The 18,332-nt window shown below is 39.0% G+C and overlaps 2 protein-coding genes across 6 annotated transcripts in view; both read left to right on the top strand.

Annotated features, from left to right (window-relative positions):
* Positions 1-459: 459 nt before the first annotated feature.
* On the top strand, positions 460-16,192 carry LOC129426431 (suppressor of tumorigenicity 14 protein homolog). 3 transcript variants are annotated; one of them, XM_055182696.2, is made up of 19 exons: positions 460-906; positions 1,450-1,633; positions 2,152-2,279; positions 3,513-3,580; positions 5,583-5,773; positions 5,859-5,987; positions 6,334-6,553; positions 7,952-8,094; positions 8,181-8,278; positions 8,458-8,567; positions 10,141-10,274; positions 10,658-10,762; positions 10,846-10,950; positions 11,187-11,300; positions 12,564-12,683; positions 13,297-13,480; positions 13,569-13,840; positions 14,609-14,745; positions 15,202-16,192. In XM_055182696.2, exons 1-19 carry the CDS (start codon positions 820-822, stop codon positions 15,367-15,369), a joined length of 2,697 nt encoding a protein of 898 aa, XP_055038671.2. In that variant the 5' UTR covers positions 460-819; the 3' UTR covers positions 15,370-16,192. The 3 variants fall into 3 exon arrangements, with proteins under 3 accessions (XP_055038671.2, XP_055038672.2, XP_073719928.1); XM_055182697.2 differs by lacking the exons at positions 460-906; positions 1,450-1,633 and having other exon boundaries at positions 5,588-5,773; XM_073863827.1 differs by lacking the exons at positions 460-906; positions 1,450-1,633; positions 2,152-2,279 and having other exon boundaries at positions 2,404-3,580; positions 5,588-5,773.
* Positions 16,193-16,663: 471 nt separating this feature from the next.
* Positions 16,664-18,332, top strand: part of flt1 (fms related receptor tyrosine kinase 1) — a 41,698-nt gene continuing 40,029 nt past the window's right edge. For 2 of the 3 annotated variants that reach the window (XM_055182397.2, XM_055182399.2), the window contains exon 1: positions 16,671-16,949. In XM_055182397.2, the coding sequence (XP_055038372.2) occupies positions 16,892-16,949 (58 nt within the window). In that variant the 5' untranslated portion in view covers positions 16,671-16,891. Of the gene's footprint in view, positions 16,950-18,332 lie in introns of all 3 variants that reach the window. The other variant, XM_055182396.2, reaches the window with a different exon arrangement.

The raw sequence follows: 18,332 nt of genomic DNA, 5'->3' as shown, positions 1-18,332 counted from the left end.
AATAAGTGCAACAAGGAATATTTTACAGTGTTCTTTCAATGAGTAAAATGTAGAAATCAAAAAAGAATGAGTAATAGACCAACAATGATGTAATATTAGTTATGAAATATTTATTTAGTACAATCATACAATCTAGTAATAGTACTATCTAATTAAACATCTACTAGTTGTAATAACATATTTTAAAGTTTTAAAATTACTATAATATCCTATCTGTACTAGAATTGACAATGACATGATAAAGCTAAATGTCCAAATCATTTAATACTCTTCTAATAAAGAAATTTCTATCCAGTAATGGTTAAGTAATCAATCCAGTGAAGAGGACACGAGGATATCGGACTACTTTGTTCCCAGGCTGCATGCCTCACTGGTTCGATCGTAACGTGAGACACGGGGGAAATATTTAATCCACATGACATATTTGAGCTATGCCTCTCTGCTTTTTAATCCACGGCAGACGGAGCGATATAATGACACATTCCTCACCGCGATTAATTTAATGATGCCCTCATCTCGCAACACCACACTGCCCATTGTTGGCCATGGCACACGCACACGGGTGAAGTTTGCCCACAATTTCTGTCGCACGGATGGCTGTGCGGATTGTACCTGCTCATAGTGCTCCCTTTGTGCCGCGGTGCATGCTGGGTAGCGTGCAGCACCTGGATACGGTGAGCGAACGCTCGCAGCGCCAGACCCGCTCAGGTCGGGTTTCTCCGGGTATCTAAGGAGATATCGCGCTGCTTTTCCGGGCTCATTTCTCAGCCCAATCTATTGTTTTGTATCGCTGCAACGGAGCCATAAAGAAACCGGGCCATGAGGACTTTTCCCAAAAACAGAAGTTGCGAAATTTACAGCGTATCTGGTTTAGGACCGCGCGTCCCCGCTGGCTCACAGGCACAGGTAAGAGACTTCCATCAGCACCGCGCTGATTTATGACAATGATGATGCTTTTTAGTCAGTCAGTCAGTCAGTCAGTCAGTCAGTCAGTCAGTCTTTCGTTATCTCCATTAATTATTATTATTATTAAATATTAAATGGATTTATTGAATGTTTCTTTATTTACATTGTGTATACTTACTGACAAAATGAAGCATTTCGGTTAACCAACCTAAACCTTTTTGTTACACGAGTGTGGTGCATATGTGTCAGTATTGATAGTCTCATGAATGTGCTTGTCAAAGTTCGTCTCTTGATGGAGTGCTCACTGCTGTGAGGGGCCGTGGGAAAGCAGACCCTCAAATTACGCTTTGTGTGACTCCACGGGGGAATCCTATACAGGATATCCTAGTTCCTCGACCCCTTCCTCCTAAAGATGTGTGTTTGCTGGGAAAGCTAATTAAATGACACGTATTGCTTATTGTATGCTGATAGAAATGTATTGATTGTGATCATATAACAAGAGTCGAGAGCATTCAGGTAAAGTTGTGAACTTGTGCTTGTCAGGACTTTGTGACAAAGGCTGCCCAGACATCAAGTCCATCTAACAGCGAGTCACAACCTGGGTCTGACATCAAGAGCCCACGGGGCAAGAGGGTGGACTGCGGGGTATGGAGTAAGTGGGCACCGAGAACTGCCCCCCTCCTTCCTCTCTCCATTGCCGTTGCACTGACGCTTCATTTCCTTGCATGTAAGTCAAGAGTCTCGGTTGTAGAGGAAAGCTGAGATTACAGTTTGTTTTGGGATACAAAGTAAAGCCTCTAAATTTTATTTTGTTGTGCTTCAAATTATATGTTTATATAATGAACTGCTGAGCTGATGTTTACATTTAGATTTATTCATTTCGCAGACGCTTTTATCCAAAACAACTTGCAAATGCATTTTTTTTCTCATTTTGCAACAACAAGTGTAGTTCAATACATTACCTATAAACATGTCCCACGTAGATGGGCAGCGAAAAAGTGTCAAAATACATTTTGAGCATCTATCAAATCTATAATTCTCATCAAAACTTTTATCAACTTTCCAAAATAAGTTATTTTGCATTCCTGTAACGTTATCAGCGCCAAAGGTCACAGGTTCCCAGGGAACACACATACAGTACTGATGTATAGCTTGAATGTAAGTCGCTTTTGATAAAACCATATGCACATTTAATGCAAATGATCTCCGCATAATCTCTCATTAATAGTGTTCTTGTTCCCGTAGCTTCCTCATCTTCCTCAGTGTTCTACCTTGGAGGAAGTGTTGAGTTCTCCAACCTCAGCTTCTCCCCAGACCTGGCAGACCCGACGTCTACACAGTTCCACCTTCAGTCTCAGGCGCTAAGCCATTACGTAAGCATGAACATACATAACGGTCTCTCTGTGCCGCTTGGCAACAAAGCCGGTTTCTCGGTGATCTCTCTGGAATGCTTCTGATCTCCAGAGACCACTCAAGGACGATGCTTGCCCCTGGCACTTTCAAACGCGAAGCCCGCCAGAGCTGCAGGTCCAGTGGTGCGCTCGTACCTCATTGTCACCCTTTTAAATGTAAAGCAGGCTCTAGGCACGGCCCTTCTGAGCCTTCGGCCGCTCCGTGGCCCTCTTAAATGTAAAGCCAGGTGTAACCGGAGCCCTGCTTGGTGTGAGGCAGTGCGGTGAGACTGGTCCCTGGAGAGACGCGGCTTTTCAGGGCCGAGGACAAGAAAACTGTTTGTGAGAGGGACAGAGCCCGGGCAGGCGGAGTGAGAGGAAGAGCTGTCCTTCAATACAAACATTGTCTGTGAGCTTCCTCACATACAATCAGATGCTCTGTACCTCACTGCAGAGAGTCTGCAGCCAAAAGGGAGAAGAAAGGTAGACCAGAGGACACAGTAGGCCAGGAAAGAGAGAGAGAGAGCGAGGAAAGGTAAGGATTTAGGGCATGGAATGAGAGCAAGAGTAGTGGAAGCACACTTGGGCCAAAAGGAGCAGTGTGTGCCAGTGCCATGGGAATGGTTGGCATTTGTGTCAGCATTAAGGACAAGATTATAAGTGGCTGGGTTTTTTGGCGGGACAGTGTCAATAGTGATGCTCTAATAAACCTGAATATAATCTGTGTTGTACCTGTAATCCTCTTTAACGGTGAGTAAATGAGAAAAGGAATGTGCTACAAGTGTGTGCCCTTGATTATAAGACTTTCTGCCGGCTCCCTCTCGCACTTCAGTATGACACTGAGCTCCAGACAATGGGGCTGTTGTTGCCCAAAGCTCTTGTTGCTCAAAGCCAATCGCACAAGAACAGCGCTTTTGTGCCAAGGCTGCAGGTCTTGCCCGGGGCACCGATGTCTCACCTTCTTTAGTGATGTCACGCCTTTTGTGGCTGTGATGTCACTATGATGTCCCAAAATACCGCCACGAGAAAGGAACGAGCGGAAACCTTGTGACCTTGGAAGATGTTATCACTGGTTTGTTTACAACATACAGAAATAGAACAGTAAACAGTACAGAAATAGAATGACCGATCGTTGTGACCTGGTATTTCATGGTGTGTTTTGTCATTTCTTTACTTCCTGACGGTTTACGTGCTTTCGTCATGGATATCTGGAAGTTCTCAGAGTTGTATGATTCATCACCATGGAAGTCGTATTACCAGAACTCAGGAATTATTGCATTTAGGTGAGTCTGTACATAAAAAGCACTGTTCTGAAGTGTATCAAAGATACTTTGTCATAACATATACCATTTTTGCACAGAATCAGTATTTATAAAAATGTACATATCCTACACCAAAAAATACTGTTTTTTTTTCAACCCAGCATTGGGTCAGAAAGGGCCAAACCTACACGTTGGGTCTAATTAACCAAAACATGTTTATATTTGACCTAATTAATTGACCCAATTTAGCTACAGGAACACATTGTTTGTAGAAACAAGGGTAAAACGTGTTTATGGTAATACACTTCAAATGTAAGCTAATACGGCAAGTGTATTGCACCAAAAGTGAATGTTTAAACCGAATGACGGTTTAGAATATTATTTGTGGTAGTTGTCAGCATACCACAGCTGTTTATTAGTTTTTAAATGACAATACAAAATTTAATTATTACTAAATTCATTGACATTTATTGCAGTGGCACCCTTTCACTTCACTGTAAAAAAGACTTTGCTGCCTTAAAATCTTTTGTTGAATCAACTTGGATTTACAAGACACTTCAACTTGAACTTACTATTATTTATCTTGACTAGAGATGAGTTGTTATAATTACAGGTGAGTTGTTATAACTTATAAATTTAAGTTGACTTTTCTCAACTATATTTTATAAGTTGTGACAACTAATCTCTGTTGACATGACTTGTAAATCTGAGTTGATTTAACAAAAATTTTAAGGCAGCAAAGTTTTTTTACAGTGTTCCTGGTTGCTCCACCTGACTTTTCAACTAATTTACATTGAACAGGCTTCTGCTTGGATGCTGGTGTAAACTTTTGCCTCCAAGCTCATAAATAAAATCTGTAATTACAATAAAAAGATAAAATAGCATTTTCCTAGTTTTACATTGGTTGTACCACCTGACACAAAAAGTTTACCAGTCTACCCGTTACATTAAAGTAGCTATTTTTCAGTATTTTAGAGAAATAAAAAAATTCAGCCACAAGGATCACTTGAGGTCCTCTGGATGATGTAATATCATGTTTACTATTATTACTTTTTACATTTTTAGTAACAGACTCATGATTTTGGTTGTACCACCCTGACATTTGAAAACATCCTATTATAACAACATCCCAGCTACTGATATTCAGTGGCGGCCGGTGACTTCTTTTTTGAGGGCACTCGATGTGAAGCTCGTCACAACATGTATGTAGCCTGTCATGTGTGTGGTTCGTCATTTCAAAATATGTGTTCGGTGCGTCAAGTGAACCTATGTGCATTACATGTCTTGTCAAAATAAGTACCTGCTGCAGACACGTCTAAAGGGTTTATGATAAAAGAGACGCTCATGTTTGCCAGATACTCGCATAATCTCATGCGTAATCAGAGTGTCTTGCGAGTATTTTGTGAACTTGAGCGTATTTTTTATCATAAATGGTTTTGATGTGTGTGTAGCAAGCCCCTTATTTTGACAAAACACGCGATGCACATGGTCCACGTGACGCAACAAACACATACCCTGAAAACACGAACAACACACATGATACTCCGAACACATATTTTGAATTTGCGCCCCTCGGAAGAGAATATTAAATATGATTTATAGGAAATGTTTTGAACATAAATAAATGCCAAAGTATTATATAATTTAAACAATCTTTTTAACAGTTGTTTTACTGGTAATTTGTATGGAGAGTTTCCCCACCTGCAATGTATATTTATTACTATAAAAAAAACACTAAAATGTACTTAAACTATATAGTTTTTATAGAATAAAGTGACACATTTCATAAATGTAATGTTTATAGTAAATAATGCCCCTGCACATCAAAATATGCACATCATTTCATTGACACATTTGACAATTACTTTCCCTGCAGCGGTGTTTGTATGTTCTTTCAGTGTCAAAATGCATTAAGCATCCATTTACGCATGTATTCCCACAATTGAAAATGTTCCCTCAAATCCATGAATTCTATTATTATAGGCTTTACCATCTTGTTAAAAGTCATGTGTCCTGTTGACAGTGAAGGAGTGGAAGGTCTTTGTGTCTACTACTGGAGTAAATTCTCTGCTCCTCCCCTTATTTCTGATGAACTCCGGAGATTGAACCCAAACCGTCTGCAGCGCCGTCTTCCCGGAACCAACAAGGTTCTCTTTAGCAAGAATGAGGAACGCTACTACATGGAGAAGGATACAGACACGCTACGTCTCTTGGGTATAACAGCATTTCCAATAATCTTCTCTGATTCTTTCCAGTAAAGAAAATATCTTAACATACTTTACTGTATGTTTACCTTCAGGCTTAAATCCAGATGATGTCAGTGTTGGTGATGACGACGACGATGATGATGAAGATTCGGATGACAAGGCGGAAAAGATAAAGAACCCAAACTCTTTGCAGAGTGGCAAGTGGCAGTTGGGGCTGCAGGGTACAATCATAATACACTGTGAAGCCTGTTAAGTTTACTCAAATGATTAGTGAACAGTGACTCATTTGAATTGCCAAACTTATTAAATTAAATTTTCTGTATCCTCCAAGATGCATTCTGTATTTTGAGCCAAGGCCACAAGTAGGTAAGGGAATTCAGATGCAACCATGTCCCATTAATCTTCCGAGTAAACTGCATAGTCACTCAACGCGAGCAGGTTTTACAGTGTACTATCTCAGCTGAAAATCTTTCTGTCATAAAAAAACATCCTATACAATCATTATTGTGATTGTGATCTTGATTCAATCATTTATTCTAATCATATCTTATTTTCATTTGCTAACAGCCATGTCTTTTGACCTGTATGCCAAGTATGGTAACAATCGCACTCTCAGTCTCGTGAGTCCGAAAAAGCCGTATTACCAGTGGAGGCTTCGGGTGCCGTCCGGCCACGTTGTGCGACTTGTCATTCTTACACTTCAAGGGGCGACACCAGGTAGCTGCTCTGCTAACAAACTTTCAGCATATGACTTCCTACTGCCACTTCAAAACAAGATCATTGCCAGGTATGTGTGACATCACTGATTAGCCAATATATTTAATTGTTCTTCCGGTGTTGTTTTTCAATGTTGCTTAAGATCTCTGGTTTGAGTTTCCTTTATGCATATTTGATTAATGGCACTATGACATTATCATCGATTACAATCCTACAGACAACTATTTTTACATTTAGTACTGCTAATATATACATTTTATAAAAAATCTGATACACAGGCTAAGCCCGATTTTCCTGTTTACATTATGTTCGTGGGGGTCAAAATGACCACAGAAATTGAAAGTTGATTACAAAAATGCATTAATTACATTAATGCTGTGTTTTGGGAGATATGAAGTAGTTTTGTTTACCACTAAATTCCTCAACTACACCATTTGCTTGCATGTAAAATATCAAATTTTTATGAAAAATTATTTTCTAAAATGTATTATCTAAATTTGATTTAAATTGTTTTTAGATATTGATCTAGATGTTATGTGTTGAATTCGACCATCTGCTGGTTAGAAAAAACATAAAACATTTACATTTTAGGAAATTAATTATTTTGACCTGCATAGGCCCATAGAGACCCATTCATTTCACTGGATGTAGCCAACTGCTCACATCACTACTTTAGTGATACATTTTGTGAATTTATATATCTATATATAAACATTAGAAAGGACATTCAAAATAAACATTATTTCAAATAGTAACATTTTATGTCTTTTTATTGCATTTGTGCTCTAGTACCAGTCCTACTTTTCTGTGTGGAAATTTTCAGATTTATTTTGGAAGCATTGATTTACTTTTGACAAATAAAAAAATGATTTCTTTGCATTTCCCATTTATTTACAATTGGGGTCATTTTGTGGCCCCCAATGGCCTCTTTTGTAAATTTTTTTACACACGTTTAGAACGACAGAATCAAACCCAGTTTTTTGTATGAATATTGACAGATAATGTAATTTTGACCCCAGGGACTTATAAGGGTTAATACTGTATAATGGTCTGGTTGTTTTTTGTGGTTGGTACTGCTAATGTGCTTGTATTTTTGTAATGGTACCATGTATCTTTAATGGCTGCACAATATATTAAAATTATCATAGTATCGCCATAGTATTCATATCACATTCTACAGTATCCTATATGTATACCATATTGTATGTCCTATGGAAAGCAGTTTTGCTACAAAACTGTGAAAGCGCTATAAAACGTCACAGTTTATTACATTATTGAGTTGAACTGAACCCACTAGTAAGATTTAAGTTTTCAAGTATGTCTTTGTCCCGAAAGATGTTTAATGAAAATTTGATTATGCTTACTAATCTTTTTTTAATGCTTACATGACATTTTTCTTCTGGCCATTGTCCTATTGTCATAGTAAGCGACTGAAACACCAAACATGATCTTTATCTCATATTTTCAGATGGTGTGGTCTGCCAATATCAGGAACATCCCCTGTGATGAAACTGACGTCGTCTGGAAACGTCATGCTTGTTACGTTTTCATTCAGTCGACAGAGGCAAGGAGCCATCTTCAAAGCCTATTTCCAGGCTATACCCAAAACCGGTGTGTGAATTTGTCTAATTAACACACTTTCCTTTCATTCGTTATTTCGCTCAAATGTTTGGAATTCTTTGCTTCCCGTGTTATAGAGTGTGGCGGTTTTCTCACTGCTTGGAATGGCACAGTAACGTCCCCATATTACCCTGCCTACTACCCTCCAAATGTGGACTGTAACTGGAAGATCAGGGTGAGCTCAGGCTAACGGCTTTCCCAGGTTTCCCATGAGTCTCCTCCATAGTGTTAACATGCATGCCCTATAAACCCTATTCAGAGGACTGGGATGCTCCCTCTTTAAGCTGGGGACTGTAGGGTGGGCTACTGCTTTGTGCGAGAGTGCATCCTCTGAGAATCCGGTTTCTTTTTTAGGCTCCGTTGCCGGGATACCTTCTCTCCGTGACCATTGTGATGCTGGACATTCAGGATTCGCCGGCCTCTAGCACCTGTGAGAAAGACTGGCTGGAAATAGGTGGCGTCAAGTGAGTGTCATGCCTTTCATATGCTAATTGCTAGCAAGCACAGTTTGCTACTACAGTGGGAGAAATGGTTAGATTTTTATGATATGTCATATGATGCATGTATGTTTGTGCATGCATCTGTCTTGATGTGTATATGATGTGTGTATGTCAGTGGCGAGGCCAGAAATTTTGAACTAAGTGGACCTCGGTGAAATAGGGTGGACCTCAATGCCTACACTAAAAATGTAATGTAAATTTTTAATATAGTGGTTGACAGATTACTTTTTTGAGTCATGGATCGAACAATTTTCAGATCAGCAAAAAAAAAGGAGGAAAACAAAATAAAACACAAATAAAGAAATTATATGCATATAAAAAAAGAAAACAAAGTAACAAATAAAGTACAGTATTTACAGTAATTGAATCAAATGAATAATAACAATGTTTTCTTCATTCTTTAAATTTAATATAATTTATATTTTTAAAGCTACAGAAATGATTTTCATTTTGTCTTCTGTTGTTTGATTAACATAAGGACATAAACATAAGCAGATTTCTTGAGGTATACTGCCACTTTTTTTCTGTACTGTTTGTGTGTGCGTCTATGCGTACCATAGACTGTAAAAAAAGATGGACGACGCCTGTTCGCTCTCTTTCATTGGTGAAAAGTGAAGCGGCCAGTGTCCTGATACGGCGCTGACATCTTAGGTCTTGAGTCTGCGCAGTAGCAATTTCGGGACCAGTCCTGTGCAATAGTGAGCAGGAAGTAAAGCCGCAAAATCAAGGCCCCGCCCTCGCTCTCGCAGAATGCGCAAATCACACGATATCACAGCTGTCAATCATGACTTCACACCACCGTTTTTATAGCATTAAATAACTAACTAAAAACAAACTGTTTTTAAAAACAAACACTTGAATTTCCATTAGCGTGATAAAAACTACAGTAAATGACAGAAACCATCTTCGGAAAAAAGATAATTTGAAGTGTAATTAAATTGTTTAGTTGGTCTTAAGTCCCATTGAATAACATGGGGGAGGCGGGGTTTATGACCTAGTCAATGGGGGGCGATCGAGACGTTTTGGCTTTACTTTTCAGGGTTTGTGCTGCACGCTTGATGCGCACAGAAAACAGCTCACTTTAACATCTTTTTGCTCTCAAATTGTTTAAAATCTGAATGTTAACATTTGCGAGGTTTACGAACACATGCAAATTATAAACGTAATTATTTATTTCTGAATTAAGCAATTACTATTAATGAGATTATTATAATTTATGCATGATTTCTTCGGCTTTTCCACAAAAATAGTTTGTGTCTCTTCTGACTGGGTGGGCCAGCCGTCAATATAAGTAGGCCAGTGGCACCCTGGCCCTTATGTAGCCTCGCCACTGGTGCATGTATTAGTGAGTGACCCTACCTGTGAAAACCCAGCTAAAGTCATTTTTGTGATTTCCTGTTTTCTACATAAACTCATCCTACATAATGTAAAGAACATTCTGAAAAAATATAACCTTGATATCTTCAATATTGACAGAGTAAGGTCATGTCAAAGATTGAAATTAAACTTTAATGCTTTGATCACATATTTGTCACAGGTTGTGTAACCCCATTGGCGACAGCAGCAGAAAGAGAATATATTCGTCCCCCATCCTTTTGCACTTTCACTCGGATGAATCTTTGACTCATAAAGGTTTCTACCTGATCTACAGAGCCTTCTCTCCTGAAAGTGGTGAGTCCTTTTGAGTTGGACATGGTAGTCTACGAGATTGACTCGCTTTTGGAGTTCGTCTCTAGCGGTCAGTCAATGAATTGCAGTTTAAGTCACTTCCATGTTGGCTTCATGATATAATCCAGAAGGTTGTCCCTTGGAGGAAACACAACTGAGAACTCCAGAAAAGCTATGATAGAGCATCATCTGAGCAATGCATTTTTTTCTCATGGTGGTTCATAATGGTTTTTGGTGGTCTTACCAGTGGACCAGAATAGATAGCTTTAAATTTACCTGGAAAAAGCTGGCTGACTAACACAGCATGTCTGGTTCAACTTATTGACCAAGTAGTCAAAGAAAACATTGACATGCCTGTAATGAAGATTTTTGTTCCTCTATGTAAGCATGCCCCAGGCAATTCAGATGTGGAGATGGCAAGTGTATTCCTCTTAGAAAAGTGTGTGATGGAGATAAAGACTGTTCTGATGGACGAGATGAGGCTAAATGCAGTAAGTGTATGAGCCATTACATACATTTTTTTTCTCCAGCCATCCGTTATTTGTCTTTTAATTTCATTTCGCTTCACTCCTAGACACATGTAAACCAGGAGAGGTTTACTGTAATGGCCAGTGTAGACCGCACGGCCAGTGTAACACACAATTTACATGTGATGACAGCGGTGAAGAGTCAAACTGTGGTAGGTCATTTAATCCAATGAAGGCTTGTAAAGATTGAATTTAGTGCAAGGCAAGTACACACATACTCAGAGATGTCTGTTTGCCCCATTTATTTTTCATTGCCACAGAGGTGTGGAGAGAGTTTGTGGTAAGACTTGACTATGTTCTTGTATGTGTGTGTGTGCATGTGCATGTGTGCGTTTACACCTTTGAGTTAGTCAATCTGTTTTTTTTTCATAATTTGCCCACCTGTTAGGAGGTAAATGCTACCATATGTGCCCAAACAAGATCTGCCTTCCCAAAGCGTCAGTGTGTGATGGAGTTGTTGACTGCAAAGACCGTAGCGATGAACTCAATTGTACAAGAGCATGTGAGTAAAGTTAATTTCTCCTTTAAGATCAATTTTGCATATACACTCACCTAAAGGATTATTAGGAACACCTGTTCAATTTCTCATTAATGCAATTATCTAATTAACCAATCACATGGCAGTTGCTTCAATGCATTTAGGGGTGTGGTCCTGGTCAAGACAATCTCCTGAACTCCAAACTGAATGTCAGAATGGGAAAGAAAGGCGATTTAAGCAATTTTGAGCGTGGCATGGTTGTTGGTGCCAGATGGGCGGGTCTGAGTATTTTACAATCTGCTCAGTTACTGGGATTTTCACGAAAAACCATTTCTAGGGTTTACAAAGAATGGTGTGAAAAGGGCAAAACATCCAGTATGCGGCAGTCCTGTGGGCGAAAATGCCTTGTTGATGCTAGAGGTCAGAGGAGAATGGTCCGACTAATTCAAGCTGATAGAAGAGCAACTTTGACTGAAATACCCACTCGATACAACTGAGGTATGCAGCAAAGCATTTGTGAAGCCACAACACGCACAACCTTGGGGCGTATGGGCTACAACAGCAGAAGACCCCACCGGGTACCACTCATCTCCACTACAAATAGGAAAAAGAAGCTACAATTTGCACAAGCTCACCAAAATTGGACAGTTGAAGACTGGAAAAAGTTACCTGGTCTGATAAGTCTCGATTTCTGTTGAGACATTCAGATTTTAGGGTCAGAATTTGGCGTAAACAGAATAAGAACAGAGATCCATCATGCCTTGTTACCACTTTGCAGACTGCTGGTGGTGGTGTAATGGTGTGGGGGATGTTTTCTTGACACACTTTAGGCCCCTTAGTGCCAATTGGGCATCGTTTAAATGCCACGGCCTACCTGAGCATTGTTTCTGACCATGTCCATCCCTTTATGACGACCATGTACCCATCCTCTGATGACTACTTCCAGCAGGATAATGCACCATGTTACAAAGCTTGAATCATTTCAAATTGTTTTTTGAACATGACAATGAGTTCACTGTACTAAAATTGCCCAATAGAGCATCTTTGGGATGTGGTGGAACGGGAGCTTTGTGCCCTGGATGTGCATCCCACAAATCTCCATCAATTGCAAGATGCTATCCTATCAATATGGACCAACATTTCTAAAGAATGCTTTCAGCACCTTATTGAATCAATGCCACGTAGAATTAAAGCAGTTCTTAAGGTGAAAGGGGGTCAAACACAGTATTAGTATGGTGTTCCTAATAATCCTTTAGGTGAGTGTATATTATGTCTGATTCTATACAGATCAGAAAGGATGCTCTCCCACTTCCTTCAAATGTGCTAATGGAAAATGCTTAAGTAAGATCAACCCTGAGTGTGACGGGATTAAAGACTGCAAAGATGGTTCAGATGAGCTGCGCTGCGGTGAGCATAAGATGCCCTCAACATACCCTCTTTACTCTTAGTGATTTATATCTAATGATATAAATTGCTTTACTTTATAAATTGGTTAGTTCCAGTCCTTCATTCTGATGGTGTTTAATAGCTTTTGTCTCTGAGCTTTTCATTTTTTAAACAGATGAAGTGATTAAGCGCTAACAATCATATACACTTTAAAAACAAACTGTGCTAAATAGCACTAAAAGTGCTCATAATCATAGGGGAACCATTTTAAGTACCATATAGCACCTATGTAGTACCTGTGTAGCACCTGTATACCACCATATTGTGCTATATAGAACCATATCTGGTGCTATTGTGATGCTATATCACCCCTGGATGGTTCTTCATAGGTGCTTTATATAGTAGGTGCTATATAGCACTGAACATGGTTCCCCTATGATTACGAGCTTTTAGTGCTATTTAGCACCAATTTTTTTAGAGTGTACTGTAAGGATGTTTTTTTGTTTACACATAGCAATAATGGTTTAAATTATTAATGCAACTTATTATCAGTGTACTATTCCACATACAGATCTATCTCATACATGAAATTTTAACTTTTAACTATAAAATGAATGCTGTGCTGTTAATGTAGCATGTGGCACACGGCCCAGAAAGAGGGCAAAGATTGTGGGTGGAACAGATGCCCAATCAGGCTCATGGCCGTGGCAGGTGAGCCTTCAGATGGAACGCTACGGTCACGTTTGCGGCGCGTCTCTGGTGGGCAGCCGCTGGCTCATCTCCGCAGCTCATTGCTTCCAGGACTCGGATGCAATCAAGTAAGGTTTTTTTTTCTTGAACATGAACACAGTGTGTTTCATCGCAAAACATGTGACACTCCATACATACGTGGGCATGTATTAACAGGTATTCTGATGCACGATCATGGAGGGCGTACATGGGGATGCGGGTGATGAACACCGTCAGCAACGCAGCAGCCACCAGGCAGATCCGTCGTATTGTCCTGCACTCTCAATACGACCAATTCACCTCCGACTATGACATTGCACTTCTAGAACTCAGCGCCCCTGTCTTTTTTAATGATTTGGTACAACCTGTCTGTGTGCCCGCCCCCTCCCATGCCTTCACTTCCGGAACCAGCTGCTTTGTCACTGGATGGGGAGTTTTGACAGAGGAGGGTAAGGCAAACTGCAGAAATATGTTCAGTACAAACAGTTCATTATTGTTACATAGCAGGTAATGCGAGACAGCACAACCCACCTTGCCACTAAAGCCGTGACTTTATCAATAGGTGATGAAAAAATGCAGGATGCCCATCAAAATGAGAAAGTCATGCATTAGATATGTTACCTGTTTTTGGTGGTATTTATTTTTGCATAAGCAAGCTTCTGCGATTGTTGCTGTTTATCGACCTCTAGTGGTAAGATTTACAACTTAAAGGGAACATGTCATGAAAATCAGACTTTTCCATGTTTAAGTGCTATAATTGGGTCCCCAGTGCTTCTATTAACCTAGAAAATGAAAACAAAATCAACCTAGTAACTTTGTTTTGGTCAACCATTCTCTGCAAGCATGTGAAAAAATAGGTAATAGAAATTTGGCTCCCCTTGTGATGTCAGAAGGGGATAATGCCGCCACTTAATCTGCATTATCCAACCACAGCACTGACATTTAGTGCAGAGAGAAAGATGGAAAAAATAATAATTGACAGCACAATTTAGTTTCAGTTTCAACGAATCACGATCATTGCGTTCAGTGTTTGCATTTCATCAGCTCATATGCATTTTAAAGGACACACCCAAAAACGGCACATGTTTAAATTTGCAATTTAAACATGCTATAATAAATTATCCATGGGGTATTTCATACGTACTCACAAGACTTATTTTACATTATATGACCTCTTTAAAATGCATTTCAACTGTAACCATCAGAGTTCATTTCAGGTGACCTGGCCACATTGCTACAAGAGGCGACAGTTAACATCATTAGTCACAACTCTTGCAACAAGATGTATGACGACGCAGTGACTCCCAGAATGCTTTGTGCCGGTAACATTCAGGGAGGAGTGGATGCTTGTCAAGTGAGTCCATCCTTAACCCCGTAACTGTCACACCACCCTTTTGAGTGGGGGGGTGAAAAGTTGATTTGCACTTCAAATGAATATAACTCTGGCATTTTTGGGGCTAGAAGCCTAATCTTGGTCTTGTTTTAAAGAAGACAATTTAAGGTGACATGTGACATGTGACATATAGTAGGATTATCAATGTTTTAGGCGCACTCTTATCATAAATGAATCAATTACTCTCCCTACATAATTTATTTTATAAAACACTGAAAATATCTGTTTCTAGAGGCTTAGACCTTTCCAAAGATATATAGTTTGTCACGATTCGATAAACATTTACATTCAAAATATTGAAGTAAATTCAGGTGTTCCTCAGGAGGAACGGTGACAGTAAAAGGGTTTTAAGTATGCTTGTTTATTTGCTTCATGTTAATGCTCACTGTGTATTTTTTCACATGTTTGTTCCCACAGGGTGACTCTGGGGGACCACTGGTGTGTCTGGAGCGAGGACGGAGGTGGTTTTTAGCGGGCATTGTGAGTTGGGGTGAGGGCTGTGCCCGACAGAACAGGCCCGGGGTTTACACACGAGTCATTAAGTTCACAGACTGGATTCACCAGCAAACTAAAGGCCAGGTGTGATGCACATATTTACACCAGAGAATGCTTAACATCATCATTCGCACGTGTTCAGTTGTGATCAAGGGGCACTCATGGTGCCCACATACAGGGCAAACTTCAACACCTCTGCAGTGGGAGCAGTTTTTTCATCAATGCTCAGCGTTCGAAATACCAATCCATGGTCTGCCAGCAGCTTCGCTCCGTGCTGTGATTCTGAATCCCTTAAGCTCTTGAGAACCATCTGAAAACCAAATGCACTCTCTAAGGCCTCCAGACCGGACTACTAGTGTAGATATTTTAATAAACTGGTTAAAGAAGTGCATGTCATTATTTACAATGGAAGAGTTCTCTTGGTGAGAGTTTTTGTATAGCATTCATTCATTTATTCATGTTATTGGAATAAATATTTTTAGGATAATTTAAACCCTCAGCTTCATGTAGTATGTTGTATGTTTTTTCATTCTCCTATTCAAATTTATCCAACTGTATAAGTATGTGCATGTCAAAAATTGACAAACAATAATTTTGGTCCTTGTACCATTTTTGATTTTGTATTATTGCTATTGTATAATTTGATTGTGTTTTTGCTGACCTGTCCCTCACAACTGATTTTTAGCCATGGAGCTCTCTCTCATTGGGATATTGCAATGCCTGCCCCTAAAGACTCCCTCTACTGGTTGTGGTTTGACATTACATCTTACTCCTCAGTACTCCTCCTTATGTTCTGTGTTCCGAAAACCAGATGTAAAAGTCCAAACTGGGAAAATATTGATACTATGTATTTAGTCGTATGGAAATTAGAGTGATATTAAAAAGAGGTGCTACATAAAAAGTGTGATTTGAATACCTCTATTCGTTTCGTATTTTAAATTTTAATTTTTTCAACAATTTTTTTTAATCTATTTCCATAAAAATGTAATTAGATGTACAGTAATCAACTTAAATAATTTATACTCGTAAAAATATTTAAGTTTTTCCTAATCAAGTTTATAATATATTTTGCTTTCTTATAACATTCAAGGTGCATATCTTTAAAAGCCAAATTTCAAACTTTTCTATCACTTTCAGTAGTAGACCACATTTCCCTCTGGGAATTTCAAGGATTAAAAGGAAAAGATAGCTTACTTTAACATTGGATTTACTGCAATAAGCTTGTTAATTCGTTATAGGACAGATAAGATGTCTGTGATGGATGAAGTACAGAAGACACACCAGAGCACACTTGGCCCTTGTAGGTCACGTCAGCCGCGCGGAGTGGGTGTGTCAATAAGCGTCACGGAAGCTCCGGTGGTTGTGGGAATTGAATAAATCCCAGCCCACAGTCATAATGGGCAAGAGTTAAACTGGATTTCAAGCCTGGTCCCTCTGCATCCAGAGCTCATACACTCAGGACATTACAGAGGTTGATTGTAGTCCACGTGAAACAGGGGTTTGAGGAGTTTGGTGCTGTGAGGTGAATTGATTCTCTGGAGTATTGGATCTTCACTGTTTGCCATTGTAGGTGTTCATCTCCAAGCAAGGGACCTCAAGCAAGACCAAGAGAATGCTCGATATATTATTTGTGATGATATTTGGACTGTCAGGGCGTGTTCTGGCAAAAGGTAAGTATGTTTATTTAACAACAAACTACATATTATGTAATTTTATAAAGTTAATATTTTGAAGTAATTGATAAAGAATACCAAAAAGACCAGGTTGCGCAAATTGCGTAAAACACGCGCGCCCTAGTCAGCATCATCATGTGATGCTTTAAAAAGGTGATCACGTTCGTTTTATTTCGTGTCTAGTCAATGATACATTTAAACACAACAACCAAGTCTTAAATCAGACGTGCTAGGGGTTGCGTTATCCCAGGACAAGTTGTTTAGATAACGGAGACCTCTCTGCTCTTACTTGGCATCCGTCTTGGCCCGGGTTAAATCAAAGAGGGCGTTATTTCCTGAGCCTGATGACTTTGTGAAATGAAGTTGTAATATAAATGACTCAAGGGGTCATGACCAGCGCGAGCAGGCAGGAACCAGGACTAATCAGTGTGTTATAGCTAAAACAGACCCGGGGGAGGAAACAGGGGTGAACCCATGTACTGTACTGACTGCGTGAGGCTTTTTTATTGGTCACCACTCACATCACAGGATGGAAAAATTATTAATGGATAAATTTCAGATATTTCCTATTTGCGTGCTTGAAAGCGTACTGACAGGCGACACTATAAATAATAATTAAACTTACTAATAATTTAAATAATGGCAATATTAATAAAATTATCCTGATATGAAAGCATTAAAATGTGTTAACAATAAATACAATTAGTATTAATAGTCTATTTGTAATTATACATTTATAATTATTAATGGCAAATAAAATGATGATCAAATATTTGCATTTTTTGTTCGCTAATTTTATTGTTTATTATATTAAAATTTATAGCAAAATATGAATGTATGATATTTAAACAAAACTCACCAGTGTTTCGTATTTTTCAGAAGTTTTTAATTGGATAATTTTTACATTTATTCTTCTTTTGAAAGGCAGTCAGTAAAAGCAAGAATGACAAAAACACAGGCAAATGCATTGTACTCCTAAATTCCTTTCAAATCATTCCTAACTAGGCTACAATAAAGTCCTCTTCAGTTGCATGCAACACCCCCAAATGTTTTAAATCCTATTTATTTACATTTTTTGTGTGTCACTTTGACTCACATCTAATCAGTAAACTGTATTTACAGGTTTGTTGGCGTTTAATATAATATACCGTCAAAGGTTTGTTGTAATTGGCAGGTTTTAAGCAAGTAATTGAAAGCTTTTGTCGGGGGGTTTCTAAAACAGAATTAGCGTGTAGGCTGATAATGAGCTTGTTTAAAATACTTGCGGGACACGGTGTGGGAAAAAGTGCTTGCCTCCACTTCCTTTTTACATTGCTTTGTAACAATACCACAATAATGTATAGATGACGCATTAAGTATAATAATAGAAAGGAAATTATG

This window comes from Misgurnus anguillicaudatus, chromosome 25, assembly GCF_027580225.2.
Source record: "Misgurnus anguillicaudatus chromosome 25, ASM2758022v2, whole genome shotgun sequence".
NCBI lineage: Eukaryota > Metazoa > Chordata > Actinopteri > Cypriniformes > Cobitidae > Misgurnus > Misgurnus anguillicaudatus.
Note: the sequence above shows the minus strand (reverse complement) of the source record. Positions and strands in the feature narration are given on the sequence as shown.